The following is an 18,696-nucleotide window of genomic DNA, read 5'->3' as shown; positions in this document are numbered from 1 at the left end:
TGTCTGGAGGAAACCAGTCACTGCTCATCACCTGGCCAATACCATCCCTACGGTAAAGCATGGTGTTGGCAGCATCATGCTGTGGGGATGTTTTTCAGCGGCAGGGACTGGGAGACTAGTCAGGATCGAGGAAAAGATGAACAGAGCAAAGTACAGAGAGATCCTTGATGAAAACCTGCACCAGAGCTCTCAGGACCTCGGACTGGGGCAAAGGTTCACCTTCCAACAGGACAACGACCCTAAGCACACAGCCAAGACAACGCAGGAGTGGCTTCGGGACAAGTCTCTGAATGTTCTTGAGTGGCCCAGCAAGAGCCCGGACTTGAAGCCATTGAAACCGATCGAACATCTCTGGAGAGACCTGAAAATAACTGTACAGTGACGCTTCCCATCCAACCTGACATAGCTTGAGAGGATCTGCAGAGAAGAATGGGAGAAACTCCTCAAATCCAGGTGTGCCAAGCTTGTAACGTCATACTGAAGAAGACGAGGCTGTAATCGCTGCCAAACGTGCTTCAACAAAGTACTGAGTAAAGGGTCTGAATACTAATGTAAATGTGATATGTCAGTTTCAGTTTTTTATAAATTAGCAAAAAAGTATAAAAACCAGTTTTTGCTTTGTCATTGTGTGTAGATTGATAACATAACATAACATAACACTACATAATACTGCATAATCTCCTGCCTTTGCCTCATGCTTCAGAAACAGGAGATGGCTCCCATCCTATAAGCTGTTCCGGTTCACACAAGCCAAGGCTGGTGCAAGGTCACCTACCTACATAATACAATACATAACACAGAGTTAATTACAATAAAAAATTATATAAAACTGTCTTTGTCTCTTCACAGTCCCTGTTGTGCCGTAAGGTGTTCTTTTATCTGTTTTTGAATCTGGTTTTATTGCTAGCTTGAGTTACCTGTGGGTGGCAGAGAGTTCCATCTAGTCATGGCTCTTTTTAATACTGTGCGTTTCCCAGCCTCTGTTCTGGACCTGGGGACTGTGACGAGGCCACTGATTGCATGTCTTGTGTTGTACCAATGAGTGTCCTAACTGTGTGCCAACTGCTTGAACAGACAGTTCGGTACCTCAACACCTCGCACAAAGACCAATAGCGCTGCAGTCAATCTCTCCTCAACTTTGAGCCAGGAGAGACTGACATCCATGTTACTGACATTCGCCATCCATGTACAGCTAAGTGCAGTACCTGCTGCTCTGTTCTGGACCATCTGCAATTTACCTATGTCCCTCTTTGCCGCACATGACAACACAACTGGGCAGTATTCCAGGTGCGACAAAACTAGGGATGTAGGTCCTGTCTGGTCGATTGAGATGTCAAGAAAGCAGAGCAACGCCTTATCATGGCCAGACCTCTTCCCATTTTAGCAACCATTGAGTCTATATGTTTTGACCATGACAGCTTGCTTGCTATTTAGGGCCCAGCAGTTTAGTCTCCTCAACATGCTCAATCGGCCAAATTATTCAATAATAGATGTAAAGCTTAGCGTTGAGCAAGTGATTTGTCCCAAAAACCATGCTTGTAGTTTTTGGGACAAAATACTAGTAGCATATGCCTTTCACCTTGCTTAAATTGATTGTGACTTGGGTCATCATAGGGTTTGGAAACTGATCCTGTGTTTTGTCATGGTGTGTGATTATCCTCTAGTGGTGGAAATTAGTTACTACATCCAAGTGTCTCCTGAATCTGTCACTGGCAAAACCACTTGGGGTAAGAAATGGATAACATCTGAGAGGAAGAGGTGAATAATATATTAATATTATCTATTATAATTGATCACCTTTGATGACATACAGTATTGAATGACATAAAGTGCTTTGCAAAGTTTGGGCTGTAGCATGTGACAAATAGGTAGGTAGCTTAGTGAGTAAGAGCGGTGTGCCAGTAACCGAAAGGTCGCAGGTTCTAATCCCCGAGCCGACTAGGTGAAAAATCTGTCGATGTGCCCTTAAGCAAGGCACTTAACCCTAATTGCTCGTGTAAGTCGCTCTGGATAAGAGCGTCTGCTAAATGACTGTAATGTAAATGTAGAACACTAGGAATAAATGAATTCACAGCGACCAAGGGAAAGGGTACACAATTGTTTTTAATAATCAAATGGTATTTGTCACATGCGCCGAATTCAGTGAAATTCTTACTTACAAGCTCATTCCCAACGATGCAGAGTTCAATAAGAAAATGTTTAAACACATGAGAAATAAAACACACAAGAATGAAGTTATATACAAGGACTACCACTAACATATCATTATGCAGGGAACGTGGTGATTGACGTACATACAGTACGTACATATAGGCAGGGGTAAAGTTTCTAACCGGTGGGTGTACTGTATATGTACATGTGTGGTAATGTCCGCTGGGCTCAGACGTCAGTTCAATGTCTATCAGCGTCAAAGCAATTCAAAATTATAAAACAAAGCTATTTGTTTTCATGAGCAATCTCATTCACGCAATCTCCAGTACACAATGTAAGAATATATTTCCCAGTACTGTCAAATCTGAAGCTGGCCAACGTTCAGTTGCCAAACGTTGTCGACCGTTGCAGATAGAAATGGCATGAATAGAGCCTACATGAGTCCTTGTTCTATATGTGAGAGAGGCGTGTTAAATATTCTACATAACACATTTCTATCTGAACGTTCAAAAACGTCGTGTCCTGCTGAACCAATGACTGTGCTGAACGCGTCCCTGTTTTTCTCCTGGACGATATTCCCGCAGAATCTCGCGGTAATGACCGGGTTGACCCTGCCCTATGTCTCGCGCACTAGCAGCTTCATGCTCGGTATATAAAGGAGGACAACGGCGGGTGAAGTACGGCTGGGAAGGCAGAGTCCGTGTTTGTAAATAAGACCGTTAAAAACCTGTGTTTTATTTACAAAAGTTATGCCGGCTAATTGTAAGTGTCGTACCCAGTTGTTTTAGATCGTGTATTATTTTTTTTTTACTCTTATTCCTCGCTTGATTTTCGTGTGGTTTTACACTACGCGTAATGGCGAGCTCGGCTAACTCGAATCAAGTGGTAAGGATCATTGTCAGAGGGTAATCAGTGAGAAAGAACTGATGGCAAACTACTAGCTGCCAAAAAAGGTTGGAATTTTGAGTACAAGCATATTAAAAGGGACTTGGAAGTATTGTTGGCAAACAGTTTATGTTCTCATTAATAAAAATGATAGCCCTAAGTACAACAATCGGCCATTTTAACCCATTTTCGAAACCATTTGAATCTTCTGCATTTTTTCAGAATACAGCTGGGGAATGGCGTTGGTAACTTGGGCTAATGTTATGTCAGATGCAGTCAGAAACAAAGCCAGAAGGCAAGTCTGGTTTAAGCTAACTACATAGCTAGCTAAATAGTAAAATGTGACTTGAGCCTTGTTAATTGCAATGTAGGCTAATTTGCAAGCTTGGCTGCCAGCTAGCTAGCATACATCAGCCTACATTTACTGGTGCGTTTCTTGGATTTTAAAAAAATGTGTTTCCTAGCTTACAATAGTTTTTTATTGGGGTTGGGGTTAGATCAGCTAGCAATAGGTCTGTGCTGGTAAGTAATACATAACTAGTGAGAATTGAATGGTAGTTAGTAGTTTGCCTCGACGTAAGGTTACAGTTGGAAGCACCTTCTCATCCAATGCGGATGTCGTTAAATTCCAATTTTATCAGAATTAAAACATTGTCGGCTGGGAAGTATTGCTTGAACATTTCAAAAAGGTTAAATGCCTCAGTCCACCATTCCACGAACAAGGCTGTTAACCGCCAGCAAGCTTGCCCCAAGCCAAATCTCTCTTCTGTTATATATATTTTTCTTTCGCTGGCCCCATCTCTAAAATTACATATTAACACACTAAAATAAAACAATCTAGATACCAGCAATTCATTTTACATCCATCATTCGAATAGCGACTCCGATCACGAGGCAATGGTCGCTGACCCCGGCTCCGTAAAATCGCGTCCATGTCTCCTCTCGACGGTTGTGACCCTCTCCTTTCCGCAGCTCGGATTTATACAGCCATATTGCCTCTCTAATATAGCCTGCCCGGGATGGGAAGGTGCTAGTGAACCCTACGTCATTGGCTCTACATATAAACATCAGACCGAGCTTTATATAGTGGGGAGAAAGAGGGAGACGGTGGTCCGCCACTGTGCGGACACAGGGGAATAAGGACAGTGGTCGCTGTTGTTAATGCGATCATTTTAGTTTCCAAATTGTATTGGTCACATACACATATTTAGCAGATGTAGCGAAATGCTTGTGTCCCTAGCTCAGTGTGGGAATGATGGTCGATTATTGAATGTTAGTGTATCTTGTGCATGGCCGATTCAGTTTAGCTAGCTCCAACTGATCCGTGTCTTTCGGTTGTTTACGTTTTGAGGATACCATAAATGCGGATTGATTGCGAAACGATTGCTGTGTGTTGTTGTTTATGGTGTGAAAGCTCCCGTATGCACATTTGCGGGCTAGTCTTTAGATTATCTAGCTGGATGCTGCATTATTGCTGCCAATGCCATGGCTATCATGAAACATCAGTGTTTAAATAGATTTAGGTAGGCTAGGGATGGGTAACTGGCGGGCGGCCCCTCTTGTAGGCCCGTGGACCAATAATAAAAAAATATATAAAAAATGAATCAGTCGGGGTCTCAACTTACTGTTGAGAGATATAATAAATAAGGTGCAATTCAGAAATGTTGGTTGTGCATCAGTCACTCAATCAGCCCAAGTTCGATCGGTAAATTACTCTAACGGCCAGGTATCTAAACTTGTAGTAAGCATGGTCGAATTACCAACTGGTGTGGGGCCCATTGAGCATCAGTTATCATATTAAAAACTGCAAACATTTGCCTCCATCCTATGGCAAAATGAGTAGAGTTGCATGAAATTAGTTATAAAATTGCTAAGTCTTCTCTGCCCCATGGTAAAATGTATAGAATTGCAGCAAACTTGCTTTAAAACTGCAACATTTTCTCTACTCCCCTTGGCAAAATGTGCAGAATTGCAAGAAAATAACTTAAAAACATTTATCTTTGCTGTCACAAGGGGGGGGGGGGGGGTTTATGCAGAGCCACTGCGGCCCCTCATGATGAGTAACGATTTTTTTGTGGTCCCCATCCTCATCAAATTTGCCCATCCCTGAGGTAGGCAATAATCTCATTTAATTCAGGCCCCATAACTTGATGCTGAATTGTCACCATTTATTCAGGAATAAAAAAATTAAACTGGGGGGATGTGATGAAAGTCTGAACACTTTCAAATTTACAAACCATAATTTAATAATTTAGAACTGATTTAACATAGTTTAGTTGTAAGAATGGCACATTTCTTCTGTTGCAATTTTGGGGTTTCTAAATTCAGTTAGTTTTGAGTATGTTATGGTATGCAGTTTGACTGCCTTTGAACTTGTGGCAGGTATTCAATCTCAAAATATATATTTTAAACCATAATAAATATTGGATAGTTCGTTGGCCAACATTATTTACCAAGGTGCATTTCAGTTATCACCATGTGGAATAAATGTACTTAAGCAATAAGTCCCGAGGAGGTGTGGTATATTGGCAATATACCACAGCTAAGGGCTGTTCTTATGCACAACACAACACTGAATGCCTGGATACAGCCTTTAGCTGTGGTATATTGGCCAAATACCACAAACCCCAGAGGTGCCTTATTGCTATTATAAACTGGTCACCAAGGTAATTAGAACAGTCAAAAGTACACTACATGGCCAAAGTATGTGGATACCTGCTCGTCGAACATCTCATTCCAAAATCATGGGCAATAATATGGAGTTGGTCCCCCCTTTTGCTGCTATAACAGCCTCCACTCTTCTGGAAAGGCTTTCCACTAGATGTTGGAACATTGCTGCGGGGACTTGCTTCCATTCAGCCACAAGCATTAGTGAGGTCGGGCACTGATGTTGGGCGATTAGGCCTGGCTGGCAGTCGGCGTTCCAATTAATCCCAAAGGTGTTTGATGGGGTTGAGGTCAGGGCTCTGTGCAGGCCAGTCAAGTTCTTCCACACTGATCTCGACAAACCATTTCTGTATGAACCTCGCTTTGTGCACGGGGGAATTGGCATGCTGAAACAGGAAAGGCCACAAAGTTGGAAGCACAGAATCGTCTAAAATGTCATTGTATACTGTAGTGTTAAGATTTCCCTTCACTGGAACTAAGGGGCCTAGCCCGACCCAATGAAAAATATTCCCAGACCATTATTCCTCCACCACCTAACTTTACAGTTGGCACTATGCATTGGGGCAGGTAGCGTTCTCCTGGCATCCGCCAAACCCAGATTCATCCATCGGACTGTGAAGGGTGATTCATCACTCCAGAGAATGCGTTTCCACTGCTCCAGAGTCCAATGGCGGTGAGCTTTACACCACTCCAGCCGACGCTTGGCATTGCACATGGTGATATTAGGCTTGTGTGTGGCTGCTTGGCCATGGAAACCCATTTCATGAAGCTCCCGACGAACAGTTATTGTGCTGACGTTGCTTCCAGAGGCAGTTTGGAACTCGGTAGTGAGTGTTTCATCCGAGGACAGACGATTTTTACGCGCTTCAGCCCTCGGCGGTCACGTTCTGTGAGCTTGTGTGGCCTACCACTTTGCGGCTGAGCCGTTGTTGCTCTTAGACGTTTCCACTTCACAATAACACTTATTTGACCAGGGCAGCTCTAGCAGGGCAGAAATTTGACAAACTGACTTATTGGAAAGGTGGCATCCTATGACGGTGCCATGTTGAAAGTAACCGAGCGCTTCAATAAGGCTGTTCTACTGCCAATATTTTTCTATGGAGATTGCATCGCTGTGTGCTCGATTGTATACACCTGTCAGCAACGGGTGTGGCTGAAATAGCCGAATCCACTAATTTGAAGGGGTGTCCACATAATTTTGTATACAGTGCATTCGGAAAGTATTCAGACCCCTTCTCTTTTTCCACATTTTGTTACGTTACAGCCTTATTCTAAAATGGCTTAAATAAATAGTTTTCCTCATCAATCTACACACAATACCCCATAATGACAAAGCAAAAACAGGTTTTTAGATTGTTTTGCAAATTTATTTAAAAGAACTCACATTTACATAAGTATTCAGAACCTTTACTCAGTACTTTGTTGCATCACCTTTGGCAGCGATACCAGCCTAGAGTCTTCTTGGGTATGACGCTACAAGCTTGGCACACCTGTATTTGGGGAGTTTCTTCCATTCTTCTCTGCAGATCCTCTCAAGCTCTGTCAGCTTGGATGGGGAGCGTTGCTGCACAGCTATTTACAGGTCTCTCCAGAGATGTTCGATCGTGTTTAAGTCCGGGCTCTGGCTGGGCCACTCAAGGACACTTGTCTTGGCTTTGTGCTTCGGGTCGTTGTCCTGTTGGAAGGTGAAGTCTGAGGTCTTGAGCGCTCTGGAGCAGGTTTTCATCAAGGATCTCTCTGTACTTTGCTCCGTTCATCTTTCCCTCGATGCTGACTAGTCTCCCAGTCCCTGCTGCTGAAAAACATCCCCACAGCATGATGCTGCCAACACCATGCTTCACAGTAGGGATGGTGCCAGGTTTCCTCCAGACGTGACGCTTGGCATTCAGGCCAGAGTTCAATCTTGGTTTCATCAGACTAGAGAATCTTGCTTCTCATAGTCTGAGAGTCTTTAGGTGCCTTTTGGCAAACTCCAAGCGGGCTGTCATGTGCCTTTTTACTGAGGACTGGCTTCTGGCCACTCTACCATAAAGGCCTGATTGGTGGAGCGCTGCAGAGATGGTTGTCATTCTGGAAGATTCTCCCATCTCCATAGAGGAACTCTGGAGCTCTGTCAGTGACCATCAGGTTCTTGGTCACCTCCCTGACCAAGGCCCTTCTCCCCCGATTGCTCAGTTTGGCCTGGCCGCCAGCTCTAGGAAGAGTCTTGGTGGTTCCAACTTCTTCCATTTAAGAATGATGGAGGCCACTGTGTTCTTGGGGACCTTCAATGCAGCAGACATTTTTTGGTACCCTTCCCAGATCTGTGCCTCGACACAATCCTGTCTCGGAGCTCTACTGACAATTCCTTCGACCTCATGGCTTTGTTTTTGCTCTGACATGCACTGTCAACTGTGGGACCTTATATAGACAGGTGTGTGCCTTTCCAAATCATGTCCAATCAATAGAATTTAGCACAGGTGGACTCCAAGTTGTAGAAACATCTCAAGGAATATCAATGGAAACAGGATGCACCTGAGCTCAATTTAAAGTCTCATAGCAAAGGGTCTGAGTACCTATGTAAATAAGGTATTTCTGTTTAGTATTTTTTTTAATTAGCAAAAAAATCTAAAAACCTGTTTTCACTTTGTCATTAAGGGGTATTGTAGATTGATGAGGGGATTTAAAAAAAAAAATCCATTAAAAAAAATGTTTGGAATAGGTCAAGGGGTCTGAATACTTTTCTAATTTAATTTTTTGTTATACCCGTGCATTCAGGGATCAAACCACCCAGTTTATAATATACATTAGAGCGATTCTAACAGTACTCTGTATGTTTTCTCAGCCTAAACTTTACAGGTCTGTGATTGAAGATGTTATCAACGAGGTCCGGGAGCTCTTCCTGGATGAGGGGGTGGACGAGCAGGTCCTCATGGAACTCAAAACGGTGCAGAACTCTTCCTTCTAGTCACATTCCATTATAGAATGTTGTTCTCTCTTGTATACCCTAGTGTTTGCTTCCCTTTTGTAGTTCCCATCTGATGTAGTTCCCACTATTCGTAATACAATAAGTGTATTTTTCTCTATCGTAAGTTCTCTGTCCCTGTAGTTTTGTAAAAAGTAGAATAGACAATACAAATGTCAAAATGGTGGTCAACAGTCTACCCTCCATTTTAAAGTTCCCTCTCCTCCCCTCTCCTTTAGCTGTGGGAGAACAAGCTAATGCAGAGTAAGGCAGTGGAGGGCTTCAACACAGAGGAGCAGGCGGCCCTTCAGGCAGCAGCCCAGCAGGCCACCCAGCAAGCCCAGACACAGCAGGTCCTCCTGCCCCCGCAGCAGCAAGGTGAGTCCCAGGCTTCGACCCTGACACACCACCTCTGTTGTACCCGGTAGGCTACATTGGCTGTATTTAGACAGGCAGCCCAATTCTTTTTTTTTTCTCACAAATTGGTCTTTTGACCAATCACATCAGATCTTTTTCAGAACTGATCTAATTGGTCAAAAGACCAATTAGTGGGGGAAAATATCAGAATTTGGTTGCCTGTCTAAACGAAACCATTATGGGCTGGTTTCCCAGGCATAGATTATGCGTAGTCCTAAAAATGTTTTAATGTCCAATGGAGATTCTAGGATTTGGCTTAATCTTTGTCCAGAGGGATATTTTATGAAGCAGGTTTGAGGAGTTAGCGAGGTAACTTTGGTCAACTCTGAGTTTAACTCGGGATAACCGGTCACACGAAAGTGGCTCACCTTTTAGCCAGGTAATTTTCTATGGCAACGAATCCTTCAGAACTAACCTGCTCCGGGGCAGGCTAACGCAGGGCTAACTCCATTTACCCAGAATGAAATGACTGAGCCACTGGTTGAGGACAAATTAAATCAGATTCCCTCCCTCTTGCAAAGATTGCATCATCCCCTTCAACTGATTAAATATTTTATTAATCAAATGTTTTTTTGTGTTAATTAGTCATGTTAAAATAGTAATGACAGAATGAATTTTAAACTTCACGCACAGTAACACTTTTGTATGACTTAAAACAATTATTTTATGATAGGAGTGGGGAAAAGTACTCCCGAGTGGCGCAGTGGTCTAAGGCACTGCATCGCAGTGCTAGCTGTGCCACTAGAGATCCTGGTTCGAATCCAGGCTCTGTCGTAGCCGGCCGCGACCGGGAGACCCATGGGGCGGCGCGCACAATTGGCCCAGCGTCGTCCAGGGTAGGGGAGTGAATGGCCGGCAGGGGATGTAGCTCAGTTGGTACAGCATGGCATTTGCAACGGCAGGGTTGTGGGTTCGATTAAAAAAAAAAATGTATGCACTAACTTAAAGTCGCTCTGGATAAGAGCGTCTGCTAAATGACTAAAATGTAATGTAAATGAAAAGGGTGCTTGTGGTTGTGTATTGATAAACACACCAAAGACGGCATTAACGATAAGTAATAAATTAAAGATGTGCACTTCTAAACGCCTATTTCACACCATCGCCTGCAACATTTTCTTTCATTTCAATGTACTCACCCATGGATTTATGTTTCAGCATTGTCTCAATGACGAGTTTGGTGTTCGACTAGCCCATGTACAAGCCTGCTAGAGTTAGCGGCAGGCGGACAAGCAATATCCACTGTTGTAGTACAGATGAAGCCTGAGCTGGATTGTGAAGCTAACTGAAGCTGGTTATCTTTAGAAAACCCTGAGTAGATCTAGCTTGCTTCGTAGGATACCCCTCAGGAAACCTGTTCGATAAGATTTGCTATAAGCCCTCGCCCTGTCATACAGCCACATCCATATCCTAAAGCCACAACCTTTAACACCTCTACCCACCCTCTTTCTGCCACGTGGTCTACCTCTCGTGTATAAGCATCTTTGAAAGCACTATGCTATGTAAAAACCCACAGTTCCCTGACACACCCCTTTAAAGCCACCTACCTTAGCCCCTGCCCTGCCTGCTAAATTTGACCACCCTCTCTCTCATTTATAGGACCTTCTATAACACTTCCCATACTCACAATGTATTATATAAATATTTCTAAGTCCATTAACCCAGGTACAACAGGTATTTTTAAGGTTGCCCAATTCAAAATCCATTTAAAGAACTGCTGAAAATGAAAATGGCTACCATATCTGCAAACGATATGATTGAACAACAATAATGAAGGTATTGAAAAGAGAATCCGTTGTCATTCACAGTGACGAGCTGGCAGTCGACCCGGCCTACTGTCACGAGCGGTAATGTTTTCACATGATTATTATACACACACACACTGACACACACAGACACACACACACACACACAGTTTGTTCCATCGACAAGATGCTGTATCATACTTATTACATGTATAATTACTAAGGAAATGTAATAAATATACTAATATTAATATACTTCTATAATTTCTCTCTCCACAGCATCCCAGCAGCAAGTCATTGTGCAGGATCCTAAGATTCTGCAGCATATGAGTGCAACAGGGATGGTGAGTGGAGTAGGGTGGTTGTCTGCAGATGGACCACAAGTATAGGACCAGAGTTTCCCCTCATAGGACCCTTGAATAATTAATTCAAATCAGTTTTAAAACATTACGAGTGACAGTTTCATTGATGTCATATGCCAACGGCATTTGTAAAGTTATCCACGATGAAACCACTGCAGACAGATTCCCCCCAGCTGGCCCAATGCATGTGTCAATGATGAGAGCCTCGCAGTTATGACTGTCTTTCCTTGAAACTCACTCACATGGATTATAGAATAGCTGAGAGACACACACACACACACACACACACACACACACACACACACACACAGTGTAAATGTGAGAGCTGAGCGTGACTGACCAGGCCAGCTGGAGGACAGATGGAAGAGGGGGATGAGGAGAGGAGGCCACGCAGGAAATCATTTACTGAGAGCTACGGATTTCAGACTAGATTACAGAGCAGATAAACCTTGATGAGCCCCCTCCCCCCTCCTCTCTACACTCTTCGCTATCTCTCTGTGTCTCTCTCTCTCTCTTCCACCTCTCTCTCTTTGTGTGTTTTTCAGACTAGATAGAAAGTTCTCTAGTTTCTGGTCTGTTTTCCCTCTCTAGCCCCTCCCCCACCTGATGATGTCTTCTCAACTGGCACCTGTCTTAGACATAGATACTGTCATTCTGCACAGAATATAGGATTATTATAGCAAATTGATAGGTTACATTTTAAATGCTTCTCCAGGTGTTGTGAAGATCTGTTAATCTGAGCAGACTCCATCTCAAACAAGCACATTCTTTCTCGTTCTCGCTCTGTGTTCCCGAGTGACTAGGGCTACCCATCTCTCCTGCTCTGTGTTCCTGAGTGACTAGGGCTACCCATCTCTCCTGTTCTGTGTTCCTGAGTGACTAGGGCTACCCATCTCTCCTGTTCTGTGTTCCTGAGTGACTAGGGCTACCCATCTCTCCTGTTCTGTGTTCCCGAGTGACTAGGGCTACCCATCTCTCCTGTTCTGTGTTCCCGAGTGACTAGGGCTACCCATCTCTCCTGTTCTGTGTTCCCGAGTGACTAGGGCTACCCATCTCTCCTGTTCTGTGTTCCCGAGTGACTAGGGCTACCCATCTCTCCTGTTCTGTGTTCCTGAGTGACTAGGGCTACCCATCTCTCCTGCTCTGTGTTCCTGAGTGACTAGGGCTACCCATCTCTCCTGTTCTGTGTTCCCGAGTGACTAGGGCTACCCATCTCTCCTGCTCTGTGTTCCTGAGTGACTAGGGCTACCCATCTCTCCTGTTCTGTGTTCCCGAGTGACTAGGGCTACCCATCTCTCCTGTTCTGTGTTCCCGAGTGACTAGGGCTACCCATCTCTCCTGTTCTGTGTTCCTGAGTGACTAGGGCTACCCATCTCTCCTGCTCTGTGTTCCTGAGTGACTAGGGCTACCCATCTCTCCTGCTCTGTGTTCCTGAGTGACTAGGGCTACCCATCTCTCCTGCTCTGTGTTCCTGAGTGACTAGGGCTACCCATCTCTCCTGTTCTGTGTTCCTGAGTGACTAGGGCTACCCATCTCTCCTGCTCCTTGCCCGGTTAGTGATGTGTTTTCTCTGTCTGACCTCTAGAGTGCAGCAACCACCACAGCAACCATGGCCTTACCAACAGGAGTCAGTCCCTACCAACAACTCATCACTAGCCAAGGTATAGCATTTAACATCACACCAGCTCTAGTCTTGATAATATATTAGAACAGTACATATTGATTGATTGATTAAAATGTATACACAGCCTTATTGCTGCAGAAAGATTACCTCACCAAATACCAATTTGTTTTGTTTTTTGTTCTGCCCCTGAATTTCTTCTGTCCTTCCCGGGTGATGCACATCAGGCGGCAATTTGCCCCAGACTATGTATCTTAAAACAGCGGACGGTGTGTACAACTTCTACTCCTCACAACATTTAGGAATGACAAACCATTTTTCAGACTTGTTAATATACTTGTTTCTCAACATTCCAACTGTTCTTGGTCTGGTCATGGTTTCACTACTCTGGGTCTTGGGTTTAGTCTCACAAGGTTGGGTCTCTCTCTCCTCTGATCTCCGATCAGATCCTGAACATACTCTTCATAGCTCTAATACCGCTCCTCTCCCCTGTCCCTGACCCCAGGTCAGATCCTGCAGGTGGTGCGTGCGGCTAACGGGGCCCAGTACATTATCCAGCCTCAGCAGCAGATGGTCCTTCAGCAGCAGGTCCTTCCTCAGATGCAGCCTGGCGGTGGGCAGGCCCCCGTCATACAGCAGGTACGCCCCATCACACAGGTAGGTCCTATCACCGTCCTCCCACATATAAGCTCCCTGGTGGAGGTAAAGGTTTGAGCCCCCTGGTGCAGGTGAAGGCTTCCTGGTGCAGGTATAGACCCCCTGGTGCAGGTATAGGCCCCCTGGTACAGGTATAGGCCCCCTGGTACAGGTATAGGCCTCCTGATTCAGGTAAGGCCTCCTGATTCAGGTAAGGCCTCCTGATTCAGGTAAGGCCTCCTGATTCAGGTAAGGCCTCCTGATGCAGGTATAGGCTCCCAGGAGTTAGACCCCCTGGTGCAGGTATAGGCCTCCTGATGCAGGTGGAGGCCTCCTGGTGCAGGTATTAGCTCCCAGGAGTTAGACCCCCTGGTGCAGGTACTCACAGTTAAACAACATCAGGCCACTTGCTCACTAACCAGGTCCAGAAACATTGGTCCTGTGTCAGAGCTGTGGTAGATCTGAGTTGGGGTTCATTCAGTTTTCAATTCAAAAAGTGCCATTGAAAACTGAATGGTGGATTCAAATGGCCATTACTGTGTGGGGTTTCTGTGGGGTGTAATGCCATGTTGCTGCCCCTCCCACCAGGTGCTGGCTCCTCTTCAGGGTGGACTCCCCCAGGTGTTGGCTCCTCTCCAGGGAGGCCTCCCACAGCAGACAGGAGTCATCATCCAGCCTCAACAGGTCATCCTCACTGGGAACAAGGTCCAGCAGAACGCACAGGTCAGACCTCACTCACTAGTCGCTACGCATGGCGCATTATACAAAGTGTTTATTTTGATAAAATATGCTTTAGTATACCTACATTCAATGTATTTTTACATTCAGCTTTTGAGAGGCTGTAGGTATGCAGATGCCAAGAGGGAATGTTTAATGTTATTATACAGACGATGATGATTCCTCTGGTGAACACCCCATCCCACATTCAACTATCACCCACTAACCCATCCTTCTCAACCCATCTCTCACTAACCCATCCTTTTCAACCCATCCCTCTCTTCAGGTAATGCAGATGGCAGGCCAGCCCGGCCAGGTGCAGCAGATCCAGCAGCAGGTCCAACAAGTCCAACAGGTCCAGGGTGGAGCTGCACCAGGAGGCCCACAGCAGCAGCAGGCCCAGCAGCAGCAGCAGCAGCCTCCTATAATGCTGCAGGTGGACGGAGCGGGGGACACGTCCTCAGAGGAAGAAGATGAGGAGGAAGAGTATGACGAGGAGGAAGATGAAGAAAAGGAAAAAGATGGCGAGGACGGCCAGGTGGAGGAGGTGGGTAGTACTCTCAATTAAGACCAGAGAAAGACTCACTGTTTACCTCAGAATGTTTGTATGAAATGATGTTCTCTTCCTTTTTAATCTCATCTGTAAATCGAGGACAGTTTAATTTGATCTTGATCTCAATGACATCACCAGCCAAGTCTATATTAACCCAACAAATGATTAAGCTAGCGTAACGTTACTGTATTTTAAATAAATTATTACATCTATTAATAGGGTTGGCTACACTTCCAAGATTACTAGCTAGCTACACTACTGTTCAAAAGTTTGGGGTCACTTAGACATGTCCTTGTTTTCCATGAAAACATACATTACATGAGTTTGAATAGGAATAAAGCAAAATGCATAGGAAATGTAGGTTTGACAAGGTTAGAAATAATGATTTTTAATATAAATAATAATTTTGTCCTTCAAAGATTGCTTTCGTCAAAGAATCCTCCATTTGCAGCAATTATAGCCTTGACGACCTTTGGCATTCTAGTTGTCAATTTGTTGAGCTAATCTGAAGAGATTTCACCCCATGCTTCCTGAAGCACGTCCCACAAGTTGGATTGGCTTGATGGGCACGTCTTATGTACCATACGGTCAAGCTGCTCCCACAACAGCTCAATAGGGTTGAGATCCGGTGACTGTGCTGGCCACTCCATTATAGACAGAATACCAGCTGACTGCTTCTTCCGTAAATAGTTATTGCATAGTTTAGAGCTGTGCTTTGGGTCATTGTCCTGTTGTAGGAGGAAATTGGCTCCAATCAAGCGCCATCCACAGGGTAAGGCATGGCGTTGCAAACTGGAGTGATAGCCTTCCTTCTTCAAGATCCCTTTTACCCTGTACAAATCTCCCACTTTGCCACCACCAAAGCACCCCCAGACCATCACATTGCCTCCACCATGCTTTACAGATGGCATCAAGCACTCCTCCAGCATCTTTTCATTTGGTCTGCGTCTCACAAATGTTCTTTGTGATCCAAACACCTCAAACTTCAATTCGTCTGTCCATAACACTTTTTTCCAATCTTCCTCTGTCCAGTGTCGGTGTTCTTTTGCCCATCTTAATCTTTTCTTTTTATTGGCCAGTCTGAGATATGGCTTTTTCTTTGCAGCTCTGCCTAGAAGGTCAGCATCCCGGAGTCGCCTCTTCACTGTTGATGTTGAGACTGGTGTTTTGTGGGTACTATTTAATTAAACTGCCAGTTGAAGAGGCGTCTGTTTCTCAAACTAGACACTAATGTATTTGTCCTCTTGCTCAGTTGTGCACCGGGGCTTCCCACTCCTCTTACTATTCTGGTTAGAGCCAGTTTGCGCTGTTCTGTGAAGGGAGTAGTACACAGCGTTGTACGAAATCTTCAGTTTCTTGGCAATGTTTCACATGGAATAGCCTTCATTTCTCATAACAAGAATAGACTGATGAGTTCCAGAAGAAAGTTATTTGTTTCTGGCCATTTTGAGCCTGTAATCGAACCCACAATTGCTGATGCTCCAGATACTCAACTAGTCTCAAGAAGGCCAGTTTTATTGCTTCTTTAATCAGCACAACTCTTTTCAGCTGTGCTAACATAATTGCAAAAGAGGTTTCTAATGATCAATTAGCCTTTTAAAATGATAAACACAACGTGCCATTGGAACACAGGACTGATGGTTGCTGATAATGGGCCTCTGTACGCCTATGTAGATATTCCATAAAAAATCAGCCGTTTCCAGCTACAATAGCCATTTACAACATTAACAATGTCTACACTGTATTTCTGATCAATTTGATGTTATTATAATGGACCAAATATTTGCTTTTCTTATGTAAACAAGGACATTTCTAAGTGACCCCAAACTTTTGAACGGTAGTGTATTTACACTAAAAGTATTTGGACACCCCTTCAAATTAGTGGATTCGGCTATTTCAGCCACACCCGTTGCTGACAAGTGTATAAAATTGAGCACACAGTCATGCAATCTCCATAGAAAAACATTGTCAGGAGAATGGCCTTACTGAAGAGCTCAGTGACTTTCAACGTGGCACCGTCATAGGATGCCACCTTTCCAACAAGTCAGTTCGTCAAATTTCTGCCCTGCTAGTGCTGCCCCGGTCAACTGTCAGTGCTGTTATTGTGACGTGGAAAAGTCTAAGAGTCACAACGGCTCAGCCGCGAAGTGGTAGGCCACACAAGCTCACAGAACGGGACCGCCGAGTGCTGAACCGCATAGCGCGTAAAAAAACGTCTGTCCTCAGTTGCAACACTCACCACCGAGTTCCAAACTGCCTCTGGAAGCAACATCAGCACAAGAACTGTTCGTCGGGAGCTTCGTGAAATGGGTTTCCATGGCCGAGCAGCCGTACACAAGCCTAACAACACCATGCGCAATGCCAAGCGTCGGCTGGAGTGGTGTAAAGCTCGCCGCCATTGGACTCTGGAGTAGTGGAAATGCATTCTCTGGAGTGATGAATCACGTTTCACCATCTGGCAGTCCGACAGACGAATCTGGGTTTGGCGGATGCCAGGAGAACGCTACCTGCACCAATGGATAGTGCCAACTGTAAAGTTTGGTGGAGGAGGAATAATGGTCTGGGGCTGTTTTTCATGGTACGTGCTAGGCCCCTTAGTTCCAGTGAAGGGAAATCTTAACTCTACAGCATCCAATAACATTATAGACGATTCTGTGCTTCTAACTTTGTGGCAGCAGTTTGGAGAAGGCCCTTTCCTGTTTCAGCATGACAATGCCCCCGTGCACAAAGCGAGGTGTATACAGAAATGGTTTGTTGAGATCGGTGTGGAAGAACTTGACTGGCCTGCACAGAGCCCTGACCTCAACTCCATCGAACACCTTTGGGATGAATTGGAACGCAGACTGCGAGCCAGGCCTAATTGCCCAACATCAGTGCCCGACCTCACTAATTCTCTTGTGGCTGAATGGAAGCAAGTCCCCACAGCAATGTTCCAACTAGTGGAAAGCCTTCCCAGAAAAGTGGACGCTGTTATAGCAGCAAAGGGGGGACCAACTCCATATTAATGCCCATGAAATTGGAATGAGATGGTCGATGAGCAGGTATCTACATACCTTTGTACCTTGGATGTTTCTCTGATGATCTGATGAGAATCTGAGGAAGCTATGTAACTTGTAACTCTTATCTTAAAAGCACGTCTCGGCTGATGATGATGATGATGATATAGGGGCTAACTGAATATAGGGGAAACACTGGATTAGGAGTGAAGGGATAGATATATTATTAACCGTCCCTTGATCTCTCTCTGTCTCAGGAGCCTCTGAACAGTGAAGATGATGTGAGTGATGAGGAGGACCAAGAACTGTTTGATACAGAGAACGTGGTGGTGTGCCAGTACGACAAGGTAAGGTATCCCCAGATGGACATTATTGTGTGAGACTACAATCCGGTAAGGCCCCCAGATCCTGTATATGAGAAACCACAGTGAGGAAACCCTAGACTTCGTGTGTGTGTGTGTGTGTGTGTGTGTGTGTGTGTGTGTGTGTGTGTGTGTGTGTGTGTGTGTGTGAGTGTGTGTGTGACAGGTATCCACGTCTGCTCCCCTCCTAACGTCCACACTGACACTGTCCCATTGGTTCCTCTCCTCAGAGCCACAGAAGTGTATACACACACACACACACACACACACACACACAGTAGTGTGAGAGGTAGCCCATTCTGCTCCCCTTGCCCACACTCCTAACGCCCATTGGTTCCCCTCCTCTCCTCAGATCCACAGAAGTAAGAACAAATGGAAATTCCACTTGAAGGATGGGATCATGAACCTGAACGGCCGAGACTACGTCTTCTCCAAAGCCATCGGGGACGCAGAGTGGTAAAACACACAACACAAAGTAATGCGTCCCAAATGGCACCCTATTTCCTATATAGTGCACTACATTTGACCAGGGCCCTTAAGCCTCTGGTCAAAAGTGGTGCACTACTTAGGGAATAGGGTGCCATTTGGAACGCAGAAAAGAACAAAACAAAGAAACCACCACGAAGGCACTCTGGAACTTTCT

At 44.9% G+C, this 18,696-nt stretch overlaps 1 protein-coding gene across 2 annotated transcripts; it reads left to right on the top strand.

The window, feature by feature from the left end:
• Positions 1–2,798: 2,798 nt before the first annotated feature.
• LOC311107048 (transcription initiation factor IIA subunit 1-like) lies at positions 2,799–18,648 on the top strand. 2 transcript variants are annotated; one of them, XM_084149506.1, is made up of 12 exons: positions 2,799–3,036; positions 8,528–8,629; positions 8,887–9,025; positions 10,870–10,908; positions 11,086–11,150; positions 12,754–12,829; positions 13,017–13,058; positions 13,295–13,446; positions 14,014–14,148; positions 14,429–14,689; positions 17,949–18,038; positions 18,406–18,648. In XM_084149506.1, the coding sequence occupies exons 1-12, from the start codon at positions 3,007–3,009 to the stop codon at positions 18,511–18,513; spliced, it is 1,239 nt and encodes a 412-aa protein (XP_084005632.1). In that variant the 5' UTR covers positions 2,799–3,006; the 3' UTR covers positions 18,514–18,648. The 2 variants fall into 2 exon arrangements, with proteins under 2 accessions (XP_084005632.1, XP_084005633.1); XM_084149507.1 differs by having other exon boundaries at positions 2,802–3,036; positions 13,295–13,428; positions 18,406–18,594.
• The last annotated feature ends 48 nt before the right edge of the window (positions 18,649–18,696 follow it).

The sequence above is a fragment of the Coregonus lavaretus genome, assembly GCF_964263955.1.
Source record: "Coregonus lavaretus genome assembly, chromosome: 31".
Classification (NCBI taxonomy): Eukaryota; Metazoa; Chordata; class Actinopteri; order Salmoniformes; family Salmonidae; genus Coregonus; species Coregonus lavaretus.
The sequence above is the reverse complement of the archived record's forward strand: the minus strand, read 5'-3'. Positions and strand labels throughout refer to the sequence as shown.

What these genes read in the sequence shown, in the direction of transcription:
- LOC311107048 (XM_084149506.1), top strand. Translation starts at nt 3,007, where the DNA reads ATGGCGAGCTCGGCTAACTCGAATCAAGTG. An exon ending in TCCTCATGGAACTCAAAACG is followed by an intron (nt 8,630 to 8,886) that starts GTGCAGAACTCT and finishes CCTCTCCTTTAG; the next exon opens with CTGTGGGAGAACAAGCTAAT. An exon ending in AGGTCCAGCAGAACGCACAG is followed by an intron (nt 14,149 to 14,428) that starts GTCAGACCTCAC and finishes CCCTCTCTTCAG; the next exon opens with GTAATGCAGATGGCAGGCCA.